The sequence below is a fragment of the Typopeltis vanoorti genome, chromosome 5 (genome assembly GCF_054136105.1).
Source record: "Typopeltis vanoorti isolate ZY-2024b chromosome 5, IOZ_Tvanoo_1.0, whole genome shotgun sequence".
Classification (NCBI taxonomy): Eukaryota; Metazoa; Arthropoda; class Arachnida; order Uropygi; family Thelyphonidae; genus Typopeltis; species Typopeltis vanoorti.
The window spans coordinates 43924233-43946826 of record NC_143553.1 but is presented as its reverse complement, the minus strand read 5'-3'; the positions used below and the strand labels follow the sequence as shown (position 1 = coordinate 43946826).

The 22594-nt window shown below is 35.6% G+C and overlaps 1 protein-coding gene across 1 annotated transcript in view; it reads right to left on the bottom strand.

The window, feature by feature from the left end:
- The window catches only part of LOC150106346 (transmembrane emp24 domain-containing protein eca-like), a 48748-nt gene that overhangs the window by 1263 nt on the left and 24891 nt on the right, over positions 1–22594 (bottom strand). The window contains exons 2-3 of the mRNA XM_090392386.1: positions 21913–22133; positions 8812–8958 (exon numbers count right to left, since the gene is read on the bottom strand). Of these exons, the coding sequence (XP_090248512.1) occupies positions 8812–8958; positions 21913–22133 (368 nt within the window). The remainder of the gene's footprint in view (positions 1–8811; positions 8959–21912; positions 22134–22594) is intronic.

Below are 22594 nucleotides of genomic sequence, written 5' to 3'. Positions count from 1 at the left end.
CCCACAAGGATGTGCTTTATATTATGGGATACTAAGGAAATTAAAGTGAAGTCATTGGCCTCTATATACATGTCGCCTAGTTGTGAAGATACTTCATGCAAACTTTGTTTGCTTACACTTGATTAAAGATTAAACAAGAATATCATTGCTTGGCATCTTCAAATATTCATCAAGCCAAATGTTATTTGGCTTGATGAATATTTGTTCAAATGATACAGTTCTTGAAACTGAGCTCAGGGACCTCCACAACACCTTTTTAGCCAATGGCTACAGTCCATACAAAACAGATAAAATATTACATGCACTCCTATCTTTTCGACACACGGGATCACAGCAAAACTATCCATATCCCATATGTTCAAGGTACATCAGAAAAAAAAAATCTTCTCTGCAAATACGATCTCCATGACCACTTTCAAACCTTTCATTCAGCTAGCTACCTTCATCCATCCTCCTAAAAATCAACTTCATCCTCTTGCACACCCTGCAGCGTATAAAGTTCCTTGCATCTGCAGTTTAGCCTACCTTGGACAGACTGGTGGATCAGTTAATATCTACCTTGAAGAACACAAGCATTACATCTGCAATCATCTGTATGGCAAGTCAAGATTGGCAGGCCATGCTGTGGATGCTCCTTCACATAGAATTAGATGGAAGAAATCGATACTGCATTGAAGTCGTTATAGGCTAATGGACTATTTTTAGAATCTGCATCATGAAGCACTCTCCCAACATCAAAAAAGTATGACTCTATTAATTTGCAAAGATCTGGGAGACTGTCATTTGAGACCTGATAGCCTGACTTCTCCAAATTAATGTTATAGTTATCCAATCCCATAGAGGGCACACGTATGGACATTACTTCTGTTTCACTTACAATTTCAATTGTTTTCCACAATTGAAAAGTTATTTAGTTCAGTGCTGTGTGCCTGTCACAGTTATAATTGCACTCTGAAGATGTTGGGTAGAAAACCACCAAAATATTAGCAAATTTAATACATGTATTTTTTTCAATTCTCTCTCAGTGTTGTTTATATTGTGAAATGCTATTATGAATGATCAATAGACTAATGAATAGTATAAAGCACAAGCACGAAGGCAGTCAAACCAAGTAAAATCAGATAAAAAAGTATTAGGAGGCCAAAGAAAATCCCAAGGAAAGGGAAGCTTGGTGAAGAACAAATTGGATTCGAGCCAATAGAGGCTGTCAGGATGAGATTTTCACTTTACGACAAATAGTTAAGAAATCATGGGAATATAACAAAGATCTGTATTTAAATTTTATAGATCCTGAGCAGAAATCAGAGGCATATGAAAAGGTGTCAAGAGAAAAGTGATCCAAAAATAATCTCAGTGAATGCTGAAAGTAAGGCAGTTAGAGAAGTAGAAGAAATAACTAAATTACTAATTTCATTTCAAAGGTGTGTCATCCAGGAGAAGACAATGCAGTGAGTGATGTGATAAGGATTGATATAAGAGTAGATAAATGAAGATGTTTCAGATGTTAAGTCAATGTGAATACAGTCATGGAAATGGCTATCAGATCGTGTATTTACAGGAAGGTGCAAAGAGAAATGGCAGTGTTCCTAACTAGGGTGTTTAATTTAAATCTCAGCAATGGCAGAATTTCAAGGGAGTGAAGATATTCTGTTTATATCAATAAGGTAAATGAGTCTATAATCTGCTATATTTCGATGAGATATATAGCAAATTACGGATCCATTAATATATCAAGGAGTGGTGGTTAAGGTATTGTAAGGCTGGTTAGGTCAGGATCAAGGAATTGATGTATAGGAATATGATACGTGATGGGAATTGTCTTGTCTTAGTAATTTACTCACTTTCTACAATAAAGTGTTCAAATATGAAGTGATAAATTTTTCTTTATCCAACTAAGAGGCAGATAAAGGAAAAGGCCACAACATGATACTGCTAAACAACTTTTCAAAGATATTTGACAGAATGTTGCACTTTGTCCATCTTCAGATGGAAATAGACATGAAACTGGTGTGCTTAGTTCACCTATGGTGCTAATGTAATATGGTTTGCATTTACAATCTTTCATGAATGGAAGTCACATAAAGATATTTTCCCTGAAATCATTTCCGGTATCATTAACTACCAAACTGGCCTTGACATGTACAAGTCAAGTCAAGATTGAAATGAATGTGAAGTGCCCATTAAAACTGCAATGCCATTTATGTTCAATTGAAATAATATGGACACAAAGTTTAACACAATTGATATATTTCATCCACATGGTTGATTTGATAGAAAATATTCAGTTTTATTTATTTTTTTAAATGTAACTATCTCCCATGAAAGGTAAACCTATGTACATTAGTACTGTGACTGAGCTAAGGATTTTTTTTAATCACTATTTCTATTAATGTTCTTTATTTTGGATATTTTTAGTTATTTTTCACACAATCCAGAAAAACCCTGCTCTATATAAAAAACAGGGAACTCTCTCACAGCACTGCAGGATTCCAATAAATGTAGAGATAATTCATCATCATCATCATCATCAAATTCCTGCCATGTACCCTCAAGGGGTGTACAGGATATGACAGTACTACATGAAAAAATTACATCATTACTAATTTCCTATCTACAATTTTCCTCCAAATCAGTCTGTTACTTGTCAAGACTCCAACATTATCAGATCTTATATTTCTATCGTCTAAGGCACTTTGTACCGTATCAATCCACCTATATCTTGGTCTTCCTCTGGGTCGTTTTCCTGCCAACCTGGCAGAGAACACTTGTTTTGCTAATCTTTCCTCTCCCATTCTATTTAAGTGACCATACCATCTGAGATTAGTTCTGCTAACGCATTCCTGGATGCTGACAATGTCAAGTTCTTTCCTAATGTCCTCATTTTTAATATGATATTGCCATTGATGCCATCTGTTCACGCCTCTAATCTTTCTCAGGACTCTCATATCTGCGGTTTCTAGTCTTTGGTCAAGTGTTTTACTTCTGACCCAGCTCTCAGATCCATAAGTTAAAATTGGTTTGAACACAGTCTTGTATACAGCTAATTTAGTGTTCCGACTAATTTCTTTCTTATTCCATATGAATTTATTCAATTGACTTCCCACGATACCAGCTTTGCTGATTCTGTTGTCTATTTCTATATTTAGTTTACCATCTTCAGTAAAAATTGTGCCTAAGTAGCTGAAAAGTTTTACTTGTTCCACAGGTTCTCCATTCACAACACAGTTGACATTTTCAATGATTCTGCCTATTTTCATTGTCTTTGTCTTTTTATTGCTGACCTTCATACCATATCTATTACAACAGCTATTCAATTTAGTCAGAGAATCTTGCAGACTTGTAGCGGATTTATTTAGAAGTATAACATCATCCGCATAAAGCAAAGAGCTGACATTAACATCTCCAATTTTGATATCAGGTTTAATACCACATTCCTTCATAATGTGATCCATATAGATAATGAATAACAGAGGGGATAATGTACATCCTTGTCTCACACCAGATTTAACATTAAACCATCTTCCTGTACTTCCTTCAATTCTAACTGCTGACTCACAACTCAAATAAAGACTAAGTATTGCTTGATATAATGCCCCATTGACACCATATAACTGCAGCGTATTGAATAGCTTCTCTCTTGGCACCTTGTCATATGCCTTTTCCAAATCGACAAAACTTAAATACAGATCTTTGTTATATTCCCATGCTTTCTCGACTATTTGTCGTAAAGTGAAGATCTGATCCTGACAGCCTCTATTTGGCCTGAATCCAGCTTGTTCTTCACCAAGCTTTTCTTCCACAATTCTTCTCAACCGTTTCTCAAGTATACTTGCATAGATCTTGCCAGGAACACTCAGTAGGGAAATACCTCTGTAATTCTCACATTCAGTTTTATTTCCCTTTTTATATATGGGTACTATGAGAGCTCTACTCCAATCATCGGGAATTCGTCCCTCTGTCCAGGCTTTCTGAACTATGCAGTGCAGCCACTGTAAGACTCTTATACCACCATACTTCAGCATTTCTGGCCGAATATCATCTACTCCTGCTGCCTTTCCACATTTCAAGCCTTTGATGGCTTTTTCTACTTCAAGTATGGATATGTATTCCTGACTGCATGCCTGGTCAGTGTTTTTTATCACTGTGCTGTCATCACTGCTTGTTTCATTTAGCAGTTTTTCAAAGTAATTACTCCATACTTCAAGGATATCTTTTTCTCCTGTTTTCATTTCACCTTTATCATCTCTAATTCCTTTTACAGCACTCTTTCCTCCATTCCTAAGCGTCTTCAACAACCTCCAGAATATTTTGCCACCTTCTTGATATTTATTTTCTATATTCTTGCCAAAGTCCTCCCATGACTTTTGTTTAGCTAGTTTTACACACTGTTTAGCTTTCTTACATTTGTCTCTGTATTCTGTAAGAGTAAAAGCTGACTTATTTGCCAGGAACTTTTGATATGCTTTCTTCTTTTCCTTCACTGCCTCTTTAACTTCCTGTGTCCACCAGGGAGTTCTGATTTTTTTATCTTTGCACACAACCTCACCACATGCCTCTCTGGCAGAATCAATCAATGTTTCCTTCAGAGTTTACCACTGAATCTCCAAGGTTTGATTCCTGTTCTCAAACTCTTTCATTTTCTTTTCAATAATATTTCTGTATTTTAGTCTACAGTTTACATCTGAGAGCTGCTCAACTTTTATTCGCTTTAAAACTTTCTTACATGTTATTCTTTTCAATATGAAATTCAATTTTATCCTGCTCAAGACTAAATAGTGATCACTTCCAATTTCAAATCCTCTGTACACTCTGGTGTCCTGCACCAGGGAGAAAACATCACTATCAACAATAACATAGTCAATGAGACTTTTCTTATTCCTAGCCTCTTCTCTCCATGTGAATTTGTGCACATTTTTATGTTGGAACATGGTGTTAGTAATAACCAGTCCATGTCCTGAGCAGAAATCCAACAGATATTTGCCATTATTATTAGCTTTGCTCTTTTCTCCAAATTTTCCCAAAATATTTTTGTACGTCTCACAATCATTTCCTACTCTGCTATTTAGATCCCCAACAAGGACCAACTTTTCCTTTTTCATTGTGTCAGTTGCTTTTTCTAAAGCCTCAAAAAATTCCTCCACTTCTACCTTAGTAGAACCTTCTGTGGGACCATAGGCACAAATAAGTCTCATTGTCCAGTTCCCCATTCTCATATTTGCCCACATTACTCTACTTGAGACTGACTGCCATTCAAGAAGATTAGCCTCGTATTTTGTGTTGAATACTATGGCTACTCCTTCTATTCCTTGATTGTTATTGCCTGAATATAACATTTTGTATTTATTGCTCAGAAAGATCTCACCAGTTTTGGTCTTTTTTGTTTCAGTCACCCCTATTATGTCGATCTGGTACTTATCTAATTCCTCAGCTAGCTCCATTTCTTTGCCATTCAGGCTTCTTACGTTGATAGTACCGATCTTTAACTCTGGTGATGTTGAGTTGGGGTTTGTTTTCAGATTTGTTCCAGTAGCTGACTTTTCGCTGTTCGCCCTGGTTCCCTGGCGAAAACAACGGGGGCCTTGTTTAACCGGGCGACGCCCCAGCCGGCATGAAATTTTGTCATGTTGTACCATCATTCTATATTTTGGTTTAACCAATAAGAATACAATTTGGTCGGCTAAATCCCAAATTGCCAGCCCATCCTCGTTCGTTCAGTATCAAAGTAGATACCCAACAGGGTGCACCACGAGAAGGTGAGGATTGGACATTAGGTCAGAAGCCCTGGTCGGTTCTCCGCATTCCTTTAAAGGCTATGTGGAGGTCTCCTCTCAGTTATACAGCTTTGACCCTTAAGCACCCCGTAGAGATAATTTAGACTCTCAAATAAAAAGAGAATCATTATGGTTTTATTTTAATAACAGTAATACACAATGGAATGAAGAGGTGGCATCTGGGTGCAAAGAGAATGAATTTGAGTTTTTGAGAGACCTTAAGCAGTATGTAATAGTGGGCACAAGAGGATTAAGGATCTTGGATTTAATAATTTAATCAGAAGATATTGTAAATGGAGTATCAAATCTTCCTGTAAAAGAACAAAATTACATGAAAACCACAGTAATAAACTTTATTCAAAGTACAAATATTTTGTAATGAAAATAACAATACATCAGTGTATGGAAACAAGCAAATGAAAGAACAGAAATGCAAGGTACATACAAAAATCAGTTGCGGCATGCTAGAAATTAATATTAAAACTATTTTTGATATTTAAAATAAGAATCTCCCAACAATTTGGAAGGGGGAGAGAGAGAGAGAGAGAGAGAGTCATTCGGATTCAGGTAAGCTGATGTAAAAGGGTTTCAATACTTTCTTTGAAAAGGCATTCATGTTTAAATTGGAAAGGGTCCAAATACCATTGACTAAGGTGGCTTCTGGTCACTGGAATGTTGAGTTGAAGGCAGAGTTTTCATAAAATGGGGAGGGGAGGGAAAGAACAATAGGCTATCTCTGGAAGCTGTATAAGAAAGGTGAGAAGGGTGTAGGCAGGGTGGGTTAGGTTTTTTCACATGGAGTGGTATAGGTGATTTGAATGCATTTGAGAAGATTGTGCATGCATGAGTGAGTGATACTGGGACCTCTCATGATGAGTACTGACTATGGAGATCTGATAATAAAATAAATGAGACAGTGGTTTCACACCAGGTGATGAAATCATTTCTTTTCTAAAGACAATTACAAACATCCATGTCCAAACACAGGATTCAAACCCACAGCAGAGCAGATATGCTTACCACCTAGCCAGCAGGGCTGGTGATTATGCTAAATGAGAAGGGCAACAGCTAATAAAGATGGTGTAGAAAAGTTGCAAGCTGTTTATTATATTAATGAGATTGCACTACATGAAACTGACTACAGGACTACTGTACACAGATTTGAAGATTTTAGAGAGGTTGGTTAGGATTAGCATTCAAATAGGAGGTTGACAGACAATCTCTACTTTGCAATGAACAGTATGGGTTTACTAAGAGGTCATGTTTTAGCAACTTGCTCACATTATGTTACCACTGAGTTAGACAAGGGGAATGTATACACTATGATACTTTTGGATTTTGCTAAGCTTTTGACAGAATATAGCATGGAATACTGTTGCATAAATTTAAGAATATGGGATTGGATTATGAACTATTGACATGGATACATCTGCAAGATACAAGGTAACCAGTGGTGTGCCTCAAGGATCAGTCCTTGGTCTGTACATAAATAACATTAGGAAGGATTGACATGTGACATACAGCTATTTGTTGATTATGCAAAGATAGGAAGGGTAATCAAGAGTGGTGCTGATATGCAGTACTTGCAGAACAATTTGAATAAGCTGGAATTGTGGGTATGTGAAGTCATGCAATTTGGCATGATTATGTTCGAAAAAATTGATGAGGCTAGCTGGGGAACTTGAAGTTGCAGTAGACAGGAACTTGAAGTTCAAGGATCACATAGCAAAAATTGTGAACACAATCAGAGAATAATGGCAGTACTAAAACGAACTCTGACATGTAAAGATAAGAAGTAATTTTGCCTCTTTACAAGGACTTGATAAGACTTCACTTGGACTACTGCACAGAGGTCTGGTCTCCTGGTTTCTGTGGTGAATCTGATACAGTTGAGAGTGTGCAAAAGAGTGTCAAAAATGATATCAGGATTGTGGAATACAGATTATGAAGACAGATTGAGAGTTTGTTGGCCGCAGACACTAGCAAACAGGAGAAAAAAGTGTGATAGGATTGAGACTTACAAACTTCTGAAAGGATTATACAGAATTTCAGTAGATGGAATTTTTCATTTTATGGAGGGTGGAGAAAGGATGTGATGGCATCCATGGAAGTTGAGAATGCTGTCAAGGGAGTTAGGGCTAGATTTTTCTCTCCTAGAGTAGTTGTGTGAGCAAGTAGCATGAATGAATTCAAGAACAGGTATGACAACTGATGCAAATAGTATAGCCTCCCTCGATGAGTTCCTGACTCCCTGGACGTCTCTCTTAATAATAATAATAAATTGTTCAACACATGACTGGATGAGAGAGAATGGAGGGGGGGGGTCATACTCAGAGGTGTAAAGGTATAGTTAGCAAGGGTATAAGGACTAGATTTTTGGCAAGGAGGGTTGTGAATGAGTAGAATGGGTTGCTAGTGCTGTCAGCAAAATTATTTTTACTGACTGAATAAATTTTACTGACAGAGTAAAAATGACATCTTCCTAAAACAGCAATTTTAAGAAGATGTTACACATTTAGCTAATTTTATTGGTTCTAAATGTTACACATTTAGAACCAATAAAATTCATTATTTTCATATTCTGTGCATCTATTCACTGTATATACAATGCTTTGTTTCCAAACAATGAATGGTGAGTCTCTATAAAGAGGTATAATGGGCAATGCCATGATATGACACATTTAGCTAGCAATGAATAGTGAACCAATAAAATTCATTATTTTCATATTCTGTGCATCTATTCACTGTATATACAATGCTATGTTACCAAACAATGAATGGTGAGTCTCTATAAAGAGGTATAATGGGCAATGCCATGATATGATGCAGTTCATTCACAAGTGCAGCAAATGAAAAATAACACCTATACAAATACTTGACTTTTTGTATTAATGACATTAAAATTGAAAACAAATTACATATGTCAAGTGAGTTTTAAAAAAACAATTAATAGCAAAACAAGTAAATGATAATTAGGTAATGATATTAATTGGTCACTTCTTTCAAAATGTATTTATAGCACTGTACAGTTTTAACTTACCCTTTGATAATTCTGTTCTTTTGTGATCTGTTCCACTTGATCTAAAAGCTGTCTGACTCGGAGCTGCAGTTCAGTTAATTTCTCTTTCTGTGCAACGTTGCCATAATCAACTGCATGTTCTCCTACTTGAATATCAAGATGAACACGCTGCACAAATAAAAGAAAATATTTTATTTTTCCATGTTCAATATTCTTATCAAGAATATTCAAGAATTATCAAGAATAAAGGAATTTTTTTTTTCTAACCAGTCTTGATTCTAATCAAGACTGGTTAGAATAAAAAAATTATAATTAAGATTCTCCAGGCCAAGTTAATAGCTGATGAGTTTAGCAGAAGGTTGTTGCATAGAGCTTCTGGCATGTCACTAAGAGAAAATACCTGTATTATTATCTTTGTTAGTGATATGTGCTAGAATAAGATAACAAACATCATTATAACACAGAAGTTAAATATGGAGTACTAAAAAATGAGTTTGAACTTTCTTACAGCAGCTTGTGAAGCCATTAAACAATCTGCAAATTACAAGTAAATCAATACTGTGGCAAAGGCTATGAGGTAAATGCATCTTGTCTCCTTTTATGCCTAATACTATTTGATAAAATAGAATCAGGACTTGGACTCCTTGGAGATGGCACGTAGTAATAATAATAATAAAAGCCCATTACAGAATAGATTTAAGAATAAAGCACTCAAAAGTGACAAGCAGACTGGAAGAAAGATGCTGAAAAGTGGAGAAACATTACCTGAAGGATCAATGATATAGAGATGACTCAAGTGTCACAGAATTAGAAGACTCAGTAGAGAACACATAGTAAAGAGGGTGTGTATTGAAACAGATATTTTAAGGAAAGAGAGAGCCAGAAAAGATGTGAATTTAGACGAGTATCAAAAAATATTGTAAAGGATGGAAAGAAGGAATAAACAGCTTTGAATTTACTTTAAACACCCCTTTCATCTTTTACATTCATTTGTCACATGTTCCTTATTAATTCAGATGCTTCCTATATTTCACTTCCCTTAAAGTAAGGACTGGTTGGCCTAGGATTAGTATATCTGCTTTCCAACCAATACACAAAGAGTTCAAATCCTGCCATGGGCACAGATATTTGTGATCATTCTTAGGTGAGAGATGAATTTCACTGCCCTGTGTGAGACCACAGTTACACTTATGGGAGCCTGAAGTGGCATGTTTGGAATCTAAAGAAGGAATGTTTTAAAAAAAAAGGCACATAAATCTGTCACAGCATTTCCTCTTTACTATCCTTTCTCTACTAGAACCTTCTAATTCTACATCAAAGTCCACTACATACTGCTGTGCCTTCTTATCACCACATACTATAATAGTTTTCAACTTTTCACAAGATGCCCATGAAGAATCATCAACTTTCTAATCTACTGGTGAGCCACTTTTCCAATGTTTCATTCTTAATACTGTAATTTTTTGCAAAAGTGCAGAAAATTAGAATTAAAATTAGGGAGGGTACAAAGCTCTATTTATCATAGGCTTTGCCAATATATTTAGTAATAAAATGGAGTAATGCAATCTGAATGTACAGATCATCACTATATATTAAAAATAAAACCAATCAATAATATTCAGTTTAAATATTCATTAGCATATTTAAAATGAATGGAGATAATTCTTTATATGATTGCGACTTATAAAAGGAAAATAAACGGAAAGAAAAAAAAAGATGGCATAAGACTAGAACAAACCACTTAAGTAGAGAAAAGTTGACAATGGGGTAAGTGACTAAATGCAGACTTGAAAAAGGAAAAAAAAAAGTTATAAACCAAACCAAAACCATCATCTATACCACAGGTTCTTAAACATTTTTTTAACCATAGCCCCTTTTCATAAGATGAAATTATTAGTGAGTCTTGGCAGTAGTACTGGTTAAGTTAGCTTTTTACTTTTACACATACAGTTATATTTGATATTACATAATTAAATTTTATAGTTTACAAACATTGCATATACAAATAAAAATAAAAAATAAATTAGGAAAGGTAGAATGAAAGGTTGTAGTGTATAACAATTTCAATAGTTCTATAATAAATATTTAATTTACTCATGTTTGTCTTTATTTGCTTCAACCCCCAGAATCTTTTTCATGATGGCACCAGGTGTCGTGACCCACAGTTTAAATACTACTTATCTATACTTTGGTGTCGGAATGCCTTATGTAATTGTATTTCAGTTACTACAATCTTATGTATGAACAAATGTGTTTGTCACCATGCTCACCAAAATTCATTCTTGATTTATGCCATAAGTTCATTGTACAATCAACGAACTAAAGACAATCAATTTGGCCAGGGCTATGTCTGTTAGTTGTGCATTCTCCAGCAGTCTGTTCTGCAGAGGAATAAACAAATTTTCAGTAAGAAAACCTTGCCAATGCCATACAAGACTGGCGTTGGCAAGGTTTGGCAGAATGGTGCCTTTCTGCCAAGATGAATGGAATTTATTGCAGTTTGAGAAAAGATGACCATCAAAGTAATATCTTTGTTTATTTGCAGTTGTAAAAGCTACGACAAAACTCAGAAATTTGCAACTATCTCTAAGTAAAACACACATGATGAACAATGACATTTTTAACTGTGTGTATATATGAAGTGATGAAGTATTACAGAAGTAGCGAAATAGACTGATATCAGGATATGATGTAAGGGAATAAAGAAGAGCATTCTCGACATTGCCAAGCAATAATTGCTTCAAATGGCATCACTATAAGTTATTTGTCTCCAAACTGGGATGCAGACCTTGGTTCTATATTTAACAGAAGTCTCCCTTGTCATCAGTTCCAACTTTTAATATAAGCAGACATGTGGTATCAGAATGGGCTTGGTTCTGCCTATGATTCTAATAACAAATTATTCCAACTAACCCACCTCGAATGGAACTGAAAGGGTACAAAAATCTTGTTACTCAACAGGATGAAAATATCAGAAGCAATTACACTAGTATATATCAACTATGACCTCTCATGGAATGGTTGGCTTTTTTTTTTTTTTTTGTATCAATCTTTGGCTTTGTAGTTCTACATCTCGTCTTGCCCTGGGAGGTTGCTAAACATGAGGAGTTCTCATAGTCACTTTCCCTGATCAGAGGTAGTGGCTACCTTGGTTATGAATACATCTGATACTATTATCAGATCCGTTGCTCTCAAATCCTGAGACACCCAAAAAAAAAAGTAGTTCCAAAAAATCATTCCTTAATAACATAAATTTCATTTCCATTTCGCCATGTGCTATTTCTTCTTTAATCAGTGTCCCATAGCTGAACCCCTCCATAACAATTGTTTGGTCTGCACCCATTGTGTTAATCTTCTTTAATCAGTGTCCCATAGCTGAAGCCCTCCACAACAATTGTTTGGTCTGCACCCATTGTGTTAATCTGCTAATGCTAATGCCTCAGGTAGCAAGGGTGTCATCTGCCATGACACCCTTGCTACCTGAGGTTTACAGGGTGTCATGTACTGAAAAAAAATTTTGCCATCAATCCTAATCAACTGCTTTGATAACATTTCTATTATATCCCTCTTTCCTACCTATTAACTAAACTTCATAATCCACACCTTCAACTTATACCATCTTAGAACATTCCACAGACAAGTATCTATATGAATCCTTTCCACTATGAATCCAATATGAATCCTTTCCATTAGGGATGCACAGAATATTTGATTTTATCCAAATCAATAGAAATATTCAATATATTCGACTGGCTGAAGCAGAGAATTCCTACTTAATGTATTATAACAAGTGCAGCAAATCAGGAAAAAACTTCCCTTTCTCTTGTGAGAGACTACATATTGGCTCATGGCTCATTGCATTTGTTTTGGGTACATTTTTCTGGTGTATAGTTTATATTATGTCAGTTTATATGCAGTCTTAAAATATTAAAAAAGAACACAGTTTTGGCCATGAACAGCAAAAAGAGTTTGTAGAAATATAGGCCATTTTGACCATTCATCTGCATTGCTCAAAATTAAGTATTTTAACCAAATTTAATGACAGACATAAAATTAGTTCAAAATGCACCTGCTACACAATGAATACAAAATACATCTTTGTAATCAACAACAATTTAAAAATTTATTGGAGCCTTTTGAGGAAATGACCAAAACTGTGCATTCAAATGTTCTAATTTCAAAAGTGCTCCCAGCTGATACCATTCTGAGAATGTAGTTATTTACCGGACTGGTTAGTGTATCCGCTCTCCAGCCAAAAGGCTGCGGATTCAAATCCCACCATGGGCATGTATGTTTGTGATTGTCGGTGAAAGTACTAGTGGTGGTGGGAGGTAGATGGCATTGGTGTAGTTGGCGGATTGAGTGGCGAAGACAGAGTTGTAGAGTAAGCCCTCCTTCAATGAGTTTCTGGACACTCCACTTAATAATAATAATAACACTTCTTTTGATATAGGAACAATGGAAAAATTTCTCTGAAAAAAATTAGCAGAAGACTTGAATACTTTATTCAAAAATAAACATACTATTTCTTCAATATCAGATGCAAGATGGGGTGCTTGAGAGTTAAAGCTGGATAACTGGGAGGAGAACTCCACATCAACTTTTAAGGAATGCAGAGAACTGACCAGGGTTTCCAACTTAATGTCCGATCCTCACCTACTCATGGCGCACCCCATTAGCAGGTATCTACCTGAACACCAAGTGAATGAGGATGGGCTGGCAATTTGGGATTTAGCTCACCAAACTATACTCTTATGGAAATAAACTAAAATCCAAAATGATGGCACAATATAAAAGAATTTCATACCAGCTGGGGCATTATTCGATTAAAGAAAAAAAAACAATGTTTTTATTAGGGAACCAGGGCAAACAGCAAAAAGTCAATTATTGGAATAAATCCAAACTCAACATCAGTAGAGTTCAAGCCACTGCCATCAACATAAGAAGCATCAATGGAAAAGAAATGGAACTAGTAGAAGAATTAGATAAGTATACCAGATCGACATAATAACCATTACTGAAACAAAGAAAACAAACAGGTGAGATTTTTACAAATTGATTAGCAACTTTTTTCAGCGTGAACTTTCAAAATCAGACATTCTATTGAGAATTCACCACTTCTTCACGTAGTGAACCACTGAAGCAATGCTTCATTGATATTTGTAAGATCACACTTTCTAAATTTTTTGTTTGTTTCATTTATGTTTTCCAGTGGCAACACGTAAGCATCTTTATTCTTTTCAGTGTTGATGCTGTTGAAGAGGACAATGAAAGCTTTTTACACACTTTTGACATTTTTTGCACCAGGTTCTAATTCACAAATAATTCTGACTTTTTCATGAAATGACAGACACTTTCTTTTAGTAGACATGTTTCTGATGGAAGGGTTTGTTTTTAACCGATTTTACAGTCATGACAGGATCGGGGTAAAGTGGGGGGGAAGCACTTGGCACCAAAGAAGTAGGTAGTGGGGGGGGGGGTCCCTAAGGAGAAGATTAGGTCATAAACTGACTCATAATTCAATACAGGTGGTCATAAAAGCTAAGTTACTACTTTCAGAATTACCTGAGCAATTAAGAATGTTTGTGTAGTTACCAAAATTTTTATAGTATATCCATGTAGTATGCTCCTTATTAAAAGTGAGGGATTCTATAAGAATATGCATAAATTAAAATCATTATGGCTTTTTGCTCATTACAGCTGTGATCTCTTTATTCCCGTGCATGTTACATCATAGTTCGACTGTATTTTGTTATTTAAAGAAATAAGTAGTTTTTTTCTCCTTATTTTTTTTGCTGTATTCTTTTATTTTTAATAAACATTCCTTGTAAATGACTTATATTTATGGAAAGTAAAATTTTGCTATTTGTATTTTCACATTGTTGCATTAGATGAAGTATCATTACATTTTTTAATCTTTTTTCCATCTTTTATAAAATCAATTTTAATAAGTTTCTTTTTTTGTTGTTGTTGTTCAAAATATTTTTTGAAAAGTTTAATCTGCTTACGATACTTATGTGTTCTTCAAGATCCAAGTGATCCATTGAGCTATACTGTCCATTTCTGCAATATGCAAATATCAATTTCTAGTATTCCAGTTCTATTATCAGTGTAATATACATCTTCATAACTTATTTTACAATATTAAAAGTGCCAAGTGAATATATATGTATATATATAAAGTTTATTAACTGGCTTATATTTTCACTCGATTTCAAACCAACTTCTTCAGAGCACAAAACAGTGTGTTATAGTTTACACATAACAATGAGTAAGTGAAACAATTCAAATGTAACAGACAAAAGATTTAAAGTCCTAATTTGGCACTCTCTAATGTTGTAAATGAAGTATTACAGCTATTCAGGAGTTGACCTAAAGATAACAGCATCTCAAATTTTTGGCAAATTTTCCTAACCTGAACAACATATTTGTTCAGGTTAGGAGAATTCTTCATAGTTATGGCTGACTCTAAAATAATCTTTCTGACCTGTAACAACTTCTAAATAGCATATTAACTATGGCTTGAAGCTTATCCTTAGGAGAGCAGATTAGAGCTGCCAATTTAACATGTAGTTTAAATGTGGTGTGTAGGCCATGTTTTATTAGTACTTTGGCTATGCTTTCTGATGTAGGGGAATAGTGATGTTTTGTTCTTATGTTTTAGAGGAGGGAGAAGTAATGGGGGCTACAGTATTTTATCTATTTTGTATGAACTGTATCAAATGACCATGAAAGTATGGTGCAGATATTTAAGTTCTGTGGAAAGAGCTGTATCATTAGAACAAAATGCTCTGGCTCTATGTGCAAGTGTTTTTAGAATGCCACAGGTCACCTCTGTAACTGATCAATTTTGATTTGCTTTAAAGCTTTCTTACACATTCTTCTTTTCAATGTGAAATTTAATTTTATCCTGCTCAAAACTAAATTGTGATTACTTCCAATTTCAAATCCTCTATATACTCTTATTATCTGAAGCAGTAGAAAAACACTGCCATTAATAATAATACTCAATGACAATTTTGATTTATGTTAGATCATGAATGGGAAACTTTATTCACAAAAGAGTCACCCATACAGGATCTAACAGGATGTGCTTAACTGGATGAACATACTTGCCCTTCTAGCAGTCAAACTTAAAGTTATCAAGAAAACAATATCATGTTGACATGGAAAGAATAAGATAAAAGACAAAGTATTAAGTCTGAGGTTTTATGCAATCCAAAATGATGTAATAGAAATAATGTATTTTGAATATATGTGAAAACTTAATTGTTAGAATTAAAACTGTGCATGCAAGAAGGTTAACACACTGCCAATGAAAGGTCAAAGGTTGCAGAAATACCACAGCTATGACGCAACAACCAAGGCTGAAGAATTCGTGGAAGACGTTCGGGGGCAAGCGTTCCTGAAAATACAAGACTCCATAAGGTGGCAGAATGACGTCACCCAATCAGAACTAATAGGGAGGCTCCCATGGGCGAGATTCGAAGTCAAAAAGAGGGTGCTGAGAAATGAAATAAATATGGCAGCGTAGGTATGAATAGCCCCCCCCATCCCCGGTTTATTTCTCTGTTCCGGTTTTCTTATCGTGCTAAGACGGTGATGTCGAGTCTCTACGTTCCCGTAGCTGACTAGCGCAAGCCCCGGCAAGGCGATGCACCAGACAACGGCAGATCCAAATCGTGGGCCATCGGCGGGAGCAAGCCGATGTTAGATAGCAAAGACGAGTGTGACGATACGAATACGTTTCATGCACGTGAACCATGACACAATACGTTTCACTAAAACAACAGTGAAATTCCACTAGAAGCGACAGACGAAAAGGTCTCAAAGCGGACCGTGCGGTGTAGATAAGTACTGTGAATTTCTTATTACATTGTTTAGATATTTGTGAATGGAAGAAATTTAGATCCTTTCTGAAGGGAAGTGAACTTTGATGACTTAATATAGTCAGGGACACTCGAAAATCTCATTGGACTGTTTGTCTGAGAATCCTAGTATTGTGTGATTGCAGCAGTTATTGTAATGGAACTGATATTAGAACTTATATGAGCTTAGAACCCGAATAATGTTTAGTGCCAAATACGCACCAGATAATATGTGATAAATGTAGTATTTGCTTAAACGATTCTTTAATGTAACAATGATTTGTATATCTAAAGTGAGAGAGTTGTGCATGAAATTCTAAACAATTCTTTATCCTAGTACTGCCATTAACATCGTGCTTTTCTTTGTAATCTTTAGTTGTAAAATAAAAATGTTTTTTAATTTATGCATATGTGTGTCCTGAGCATGTTGACTTCACCACTCATAAAAATATCAAGCCTATGCATGTGGAGAATATCCAAAGAAAATTAAGAGTAAAAGGGCTACAACTGCAAAGCTAAGGTATCCACAGCTCCCTGATCTAATTTAATATTATTGGTGATACTTAATCTCTGTGAACTTTCCCTAGGATGAGATATTCTATCCTTAGACTTAGGCTGGTGCAGCAATTAATCAAACAAATTTGCCTGAGTTAAAAGGGGGACGTCTCACAAGAATCAAGTTAGTAAATAACCTTTGAGGCCCTATAGGGTGAATAAAATAGATAAATTACAGAAAGTGAAGATGTAATACTTATTTCTTACATCTTCTCTCCATGTGAATTTTGTATGCATTTTTATGTTGAAACAGGGTGTTAATAATAACAATTTGTGCATGTCCAAAAATTGTCTAGCAGGTACTTACCATTATTCTTACTTTTCTCCCTCAAAACATTTCTATATGTCTAGCAATTATTTCCAACTCTGCTGTTTAGATCTCCAACAGGGAGAAATTTTTCATTTCTTGTTGTGTCAGCTGTCTTCTTTAATGCCTTCTGTGATACCATAAGCAGAAATAAGTCTCACTGTCCAGTTCCCATTCTATTGCCTACATAACTCTACTTGATGCTGCTGAACAATCTCTTATATGAAGTGTGGCATCCATCTTGCACAAAGTTTTTTCATTTGCAATTCTTCATGCAAAATATATCCTACAGGTTCTTTTGAAATGCCTATAGTCTCAGCAATTTCACACATTTTAACTCGCCGGTCATCCAATACCATATGGTGCACTTGATCAATGATTTCTGGTGTTGTTACACTTTTTGGACGTCCTTCATGTGGATCATCTTCAAGTTGGTACAACCACACTTAAACTCAGCAGCCCATTTCTTAATTGTCAAAAACGAAGCAGAAGAGTGCCCATAAACTTTTATGAATTTTTAATGAATTTCTTTGAGGTGCTTAAGGGTCAAAGCTGTATAACTGAGAGGAGACCTCCACATAGCCTTTAAAGGAATGCGGAGAACCGACCAGGGCTTCTGACCCAATGTCCAATCCTCACCTTTTTGTGGTGCACCCTGTTGGGTATCTACTTGGATACTGAATGGATGAGGATGGGCTGGCAATTTGGGATTTAGCCGACCAAATTGTATTCTTATTGGTTAAACCAAAATATTGAATGATGGTACAACATGACAAAATTTCATGCCGGCTGGGGCGTCACCCGTTAAACAAGGCTCCCGTTGTTTTCGTCAGGGAACCAGGGCAAACAGCGAAAAGTCAGCTACTGGAACAAAAATGAAAATAAACCCCAACTCAACATCACCAGAGTTAAAGATCGGTACTATCAACGTAAGAAGCCTGAATGGCAAAGAAATGGAGCTAGCTGAGGAATTAGATAAGTACCAGATCGACATAATAGGGGTGACTGAAACAAAAAAGACAAAAACTGGTGATCTTTCTGAGCAATAAATACAAAATGTTATATTCAGGCAATGACAATCAAGGAAAAGAAGGAGTAGCCATAGTATTCAACACAAAATACGAGGCTAATCTTCTTGAATGGCAGTCAGTCTCAAGTAGAGTAATTTGGGCAAATATGAAAATGGGGAACTGGACAATGAGACTTATTTGTGCCTATGGTTCCACAGAAGGTTCTACTAAGGTAGAAGTGGAGGGTTTTTTTTTTGCTTTAGAAAAAGCAACTGACACAATGAAAAAGGAAAAGTTGGTCCTTGTTGGGGATCTAAATAGCAGAGTAGGAAATGATTGTGAGACATACAAAAATATTTTGGGAAAATTTGGAGAAAAGAGCAAAGCTAATAAAAATGGCAAATATCTGTTGGATTTCTGCTCAGGACATGGACTGGTTATTATTAACACCATGTTCCAACATAAAAATGTGCACAAATTCACATGGAGAGAAGAGGCTAGGAATAAGAAAAGTCTCATTGACTATGTTATTGTTGATAGTGATGTTTTCTCCCTGGTGCAGGACACCAGAGTGTACAGAGGATTTGAAATTGGAAGTGATCACTATTTAGTCTTGAGCAGGATAAAATTTAATTTCATATTGAAAAGAATAACATGTAAGAAAGTTTTAAAGCGAATAAAGTTGAGCAGCTCTCAGATGTGAGCTGTAGACTAAAATACACAAAGATTATTGAAGAAAAAATGAAAGAGTTTGAGAACATGAATCAAACCTTGGAGATTCAGTGGCAAACTCTGAAGAAAACATTGATTGATTCTGCAAGAGAGGTGTGGTGAGGTTGTCTGTAAGGATAAAAAAAAATCAGAACTCCCTGGTGGACACAGGAAGTTAAAGAGGCAGTGAAGGAAAAGAAGAAAGCATACCAAAAGTTCCTGTCAAATAAGTCAGCTTGTCCTCTTAGAGAATATAGAGACAAATGCAAGATTGCTAAGCACTGTGTAAAACTAGCTAAACAAAAGTCATGGGAGGACTGTGGCAAGAATATAGAAAATAAATATCAAGAAAGTGGCAAAATATTCTGGAGGTTGTTGAAGAAGCTTAAGAATGGAGGAAAGAGTGCTGTAAAAGGAATTAGAGATGATAAAGGTGACATGAAAACGGGAGAAAAGGATATCCTTGAAGTATGGAGTAATTACTTTGAAAAACTGCTAAATGAAACAAGCAGTGATGACAGCACAGTGGTAAAAAGCACTGACCAGGCATGCAGTCAGGAATACATATCCATACTTGAAGTAGAAAAAGCCACCAAAAGCTTGAAATGTGGAAAGGCAGCAGGAGTAGATGATATTCGACCAGAAATGCTGAAGTATGGTGGTATGAAAGTCTTACAGTGGCTGCACTGCATAGTTCAGAAAACCTGGACAGAGGGACGAATTTCCGATGATTGGAGTAGAGCTCTCATAGTACCCATATATAAAAAGGGAAATAAAACTGAATGTGAGAATTACAGAGGTATTTCCCTACTGAGTGTTTTCCTGGCAAGATCTATGCAAGTATACTTGAGAAACGGTTGAGAAGAATTGTGGAAGAAAATCTTGGTGAAGAACAAGCTGGATTCAGGCCAAATAGAGGCTGTCAGGATCAGATCTTCACTTTACGACAAATAGTCGAGAAAGCATGGGAATATAACAAAGATCTGTATTTTAGTTTTGTCGATCTGGAAAAGGCATATGACAAGGTGCCAAGAGAGAAGCTATTCAATACGCTGCAGTTATATGGTGTCAATGGGGCATTATATCAAGCAATACAGTCTTTATTTGAGTTGTAAGTCAGCTGTTAGAATTGAAGGAAGTACAGGAAGATGGTTTAATGTTAAATCTGGTGTGAGACAAGGATGTACATTATCCCCTCTGTTATTCATTATCTATATGGATCACATTATGAAGGAAAGTGGTATTAAACATGATATCAAAATTGGAGATGTTAATGTCAGTTCTTTGCTTTATGCGGATGATGTTATAGATCTAAATAAATCCGCTACAAGTCTGCAAGATTCTCTGACTAAATTGAATAGCTGTTGTAATAGATATGGTATGAAGGTCAGCAATAAAAAGACAAAGACAATGAAAATCGGCAGAATCATTAAAAATGTCAACTGTGTTGTGAATGTTTTACCTGTGGAACAAGTAAAACATTTCAGCTATTTAGGCACGATTTTTACTGAAGATGGTAAATTAAATATAGAAATAGACAACAGAATCAGCAAAGCTGGTATGGTGGGAAGTCAATTGAATAAATTCATATGGAATAAGAAAGAAATTAGTCAGAACACTAAATTAGCTGTATACAAGACAGTGTTCAAACCAGTTTTAACTTATGGATCTGAGAGCTGGGTCAGAAGTAAAACACTTGACCAAAGACTAGAGACCACAGATATGAGAGTCCTGAGAAAGATTATAGGCGTGAACAGATGGCATCAATGGCAATATCATATTAAAAATGAGGATATTAGGAAAGAACTTGACATTGTCAGCATCCAGGAATGCGTTAGCAGAGCTAATCTCAGGTGGTATGGTCACTTAAACAGAATGGGCGAGGAAAGATTAGCAAAACAAGTGTTCTCTGCTAGGTTGGCAGCAAAACGACCCAGAGGAAGACCATGATATAGGTGGATTGATTCGGTACAAAGTGCTTTAGACGATAGAAATATAAGATCTGATAATGTTGGAGTGTTGACAAGTAACAGACTGATTTGGAGGAAAATTGTAGATAGGAAATTAATAATGATGTAATTTTTTTCATGTAATACTATCATATCCTGTACACCACTTGAGGGCACATGGCAGGAATTTGATGATGATAATGATGAATTTCTTTTGGCGTTAAACCATCTTTTACAAAGAATTTTATAACTGCACGATACTCCATTTTATCGATTTCAAGGGATACAGACAACACTTTTGCTTCAGATAGCTGTATAAAACAAACTTCTTGATCGAATGACTTGCAATTTCACATGGATGCTTATGACAGATGTACCAACTTAGCAAAAAAAAAAAAAAAAAAAAAAAAAATTGCGGATAGTGTTGCCATCTAGCGTCGAGGCCGAGAACTTTTCAGACCACCCTTGTAATTAATCCACATAAATAGGATGCCAAGTCTGTCAACTGTATGTTGGTCCTTCAAAAATCTGTTTCAGCAGAACAAAGATAAGTACCAGAAGGGAAACTATCTCCTTTTATCAAGTTACACATTCGGTTAAAATCCTTTTCATAAAAAGTTCCTCTGAATATTTCAAGCCAAATCTATCCAAAAAACCCTCCATGCACACAAAGTTAAAATTATACAGAAAGCAGACAATATAGTCATAAAACTTTTACTTACCAACTGACTTCCACTAAACCATTTTGTAGAATTTGAATATAGGCAAATAACATGTTCTCCTGGTGTGTCAGAAGTAAATGTAAACTTGCCTTCTGAACTATATACCTTAGACAACATGATCTTGTCATCAGGATCTCTAATTTCCACGTGCATGCCAATGCCAGGACTTGAAGGCATGAATCCTCCAGTTTTAGGGTCATAGAGCTCACATTTATAATTTCCTTTGAAATAAACAAGTAATTAGGTGGCTTAATCTTCAACAAGTAAGATATATAACAATAATACATAAAAACCAGACAGTCTAAATTATAAGGAGACCTTACCACAATGTAAATTTCGTTTGACAAATATTATAAGACATTTAAATATTTTTTCCCATTATTGAATAATCAGAAATAATTATAAGTTTTAAGCAAATAATATGCGATAGGTTTAGTACATGAATTTTGTATGAAATTTCTCTTATTTTATTCTCCACTACACAAGAGCTACACAATTTTGGTCTGAGTGAATCTACCAGTTTTTATAATGAACTTTCTGTCCGACCATATACCCAAGAGGAGGGAGTCCCGCAAGGTTCAGCTTTAAGTGTCACACTTTTTGCAATCAAGGTTAATCTCCAGAACAACTTCCTCCAGCAGTAAAGTCATCCAGATAGAGGGCATTACTGCTGGAGGAAGTT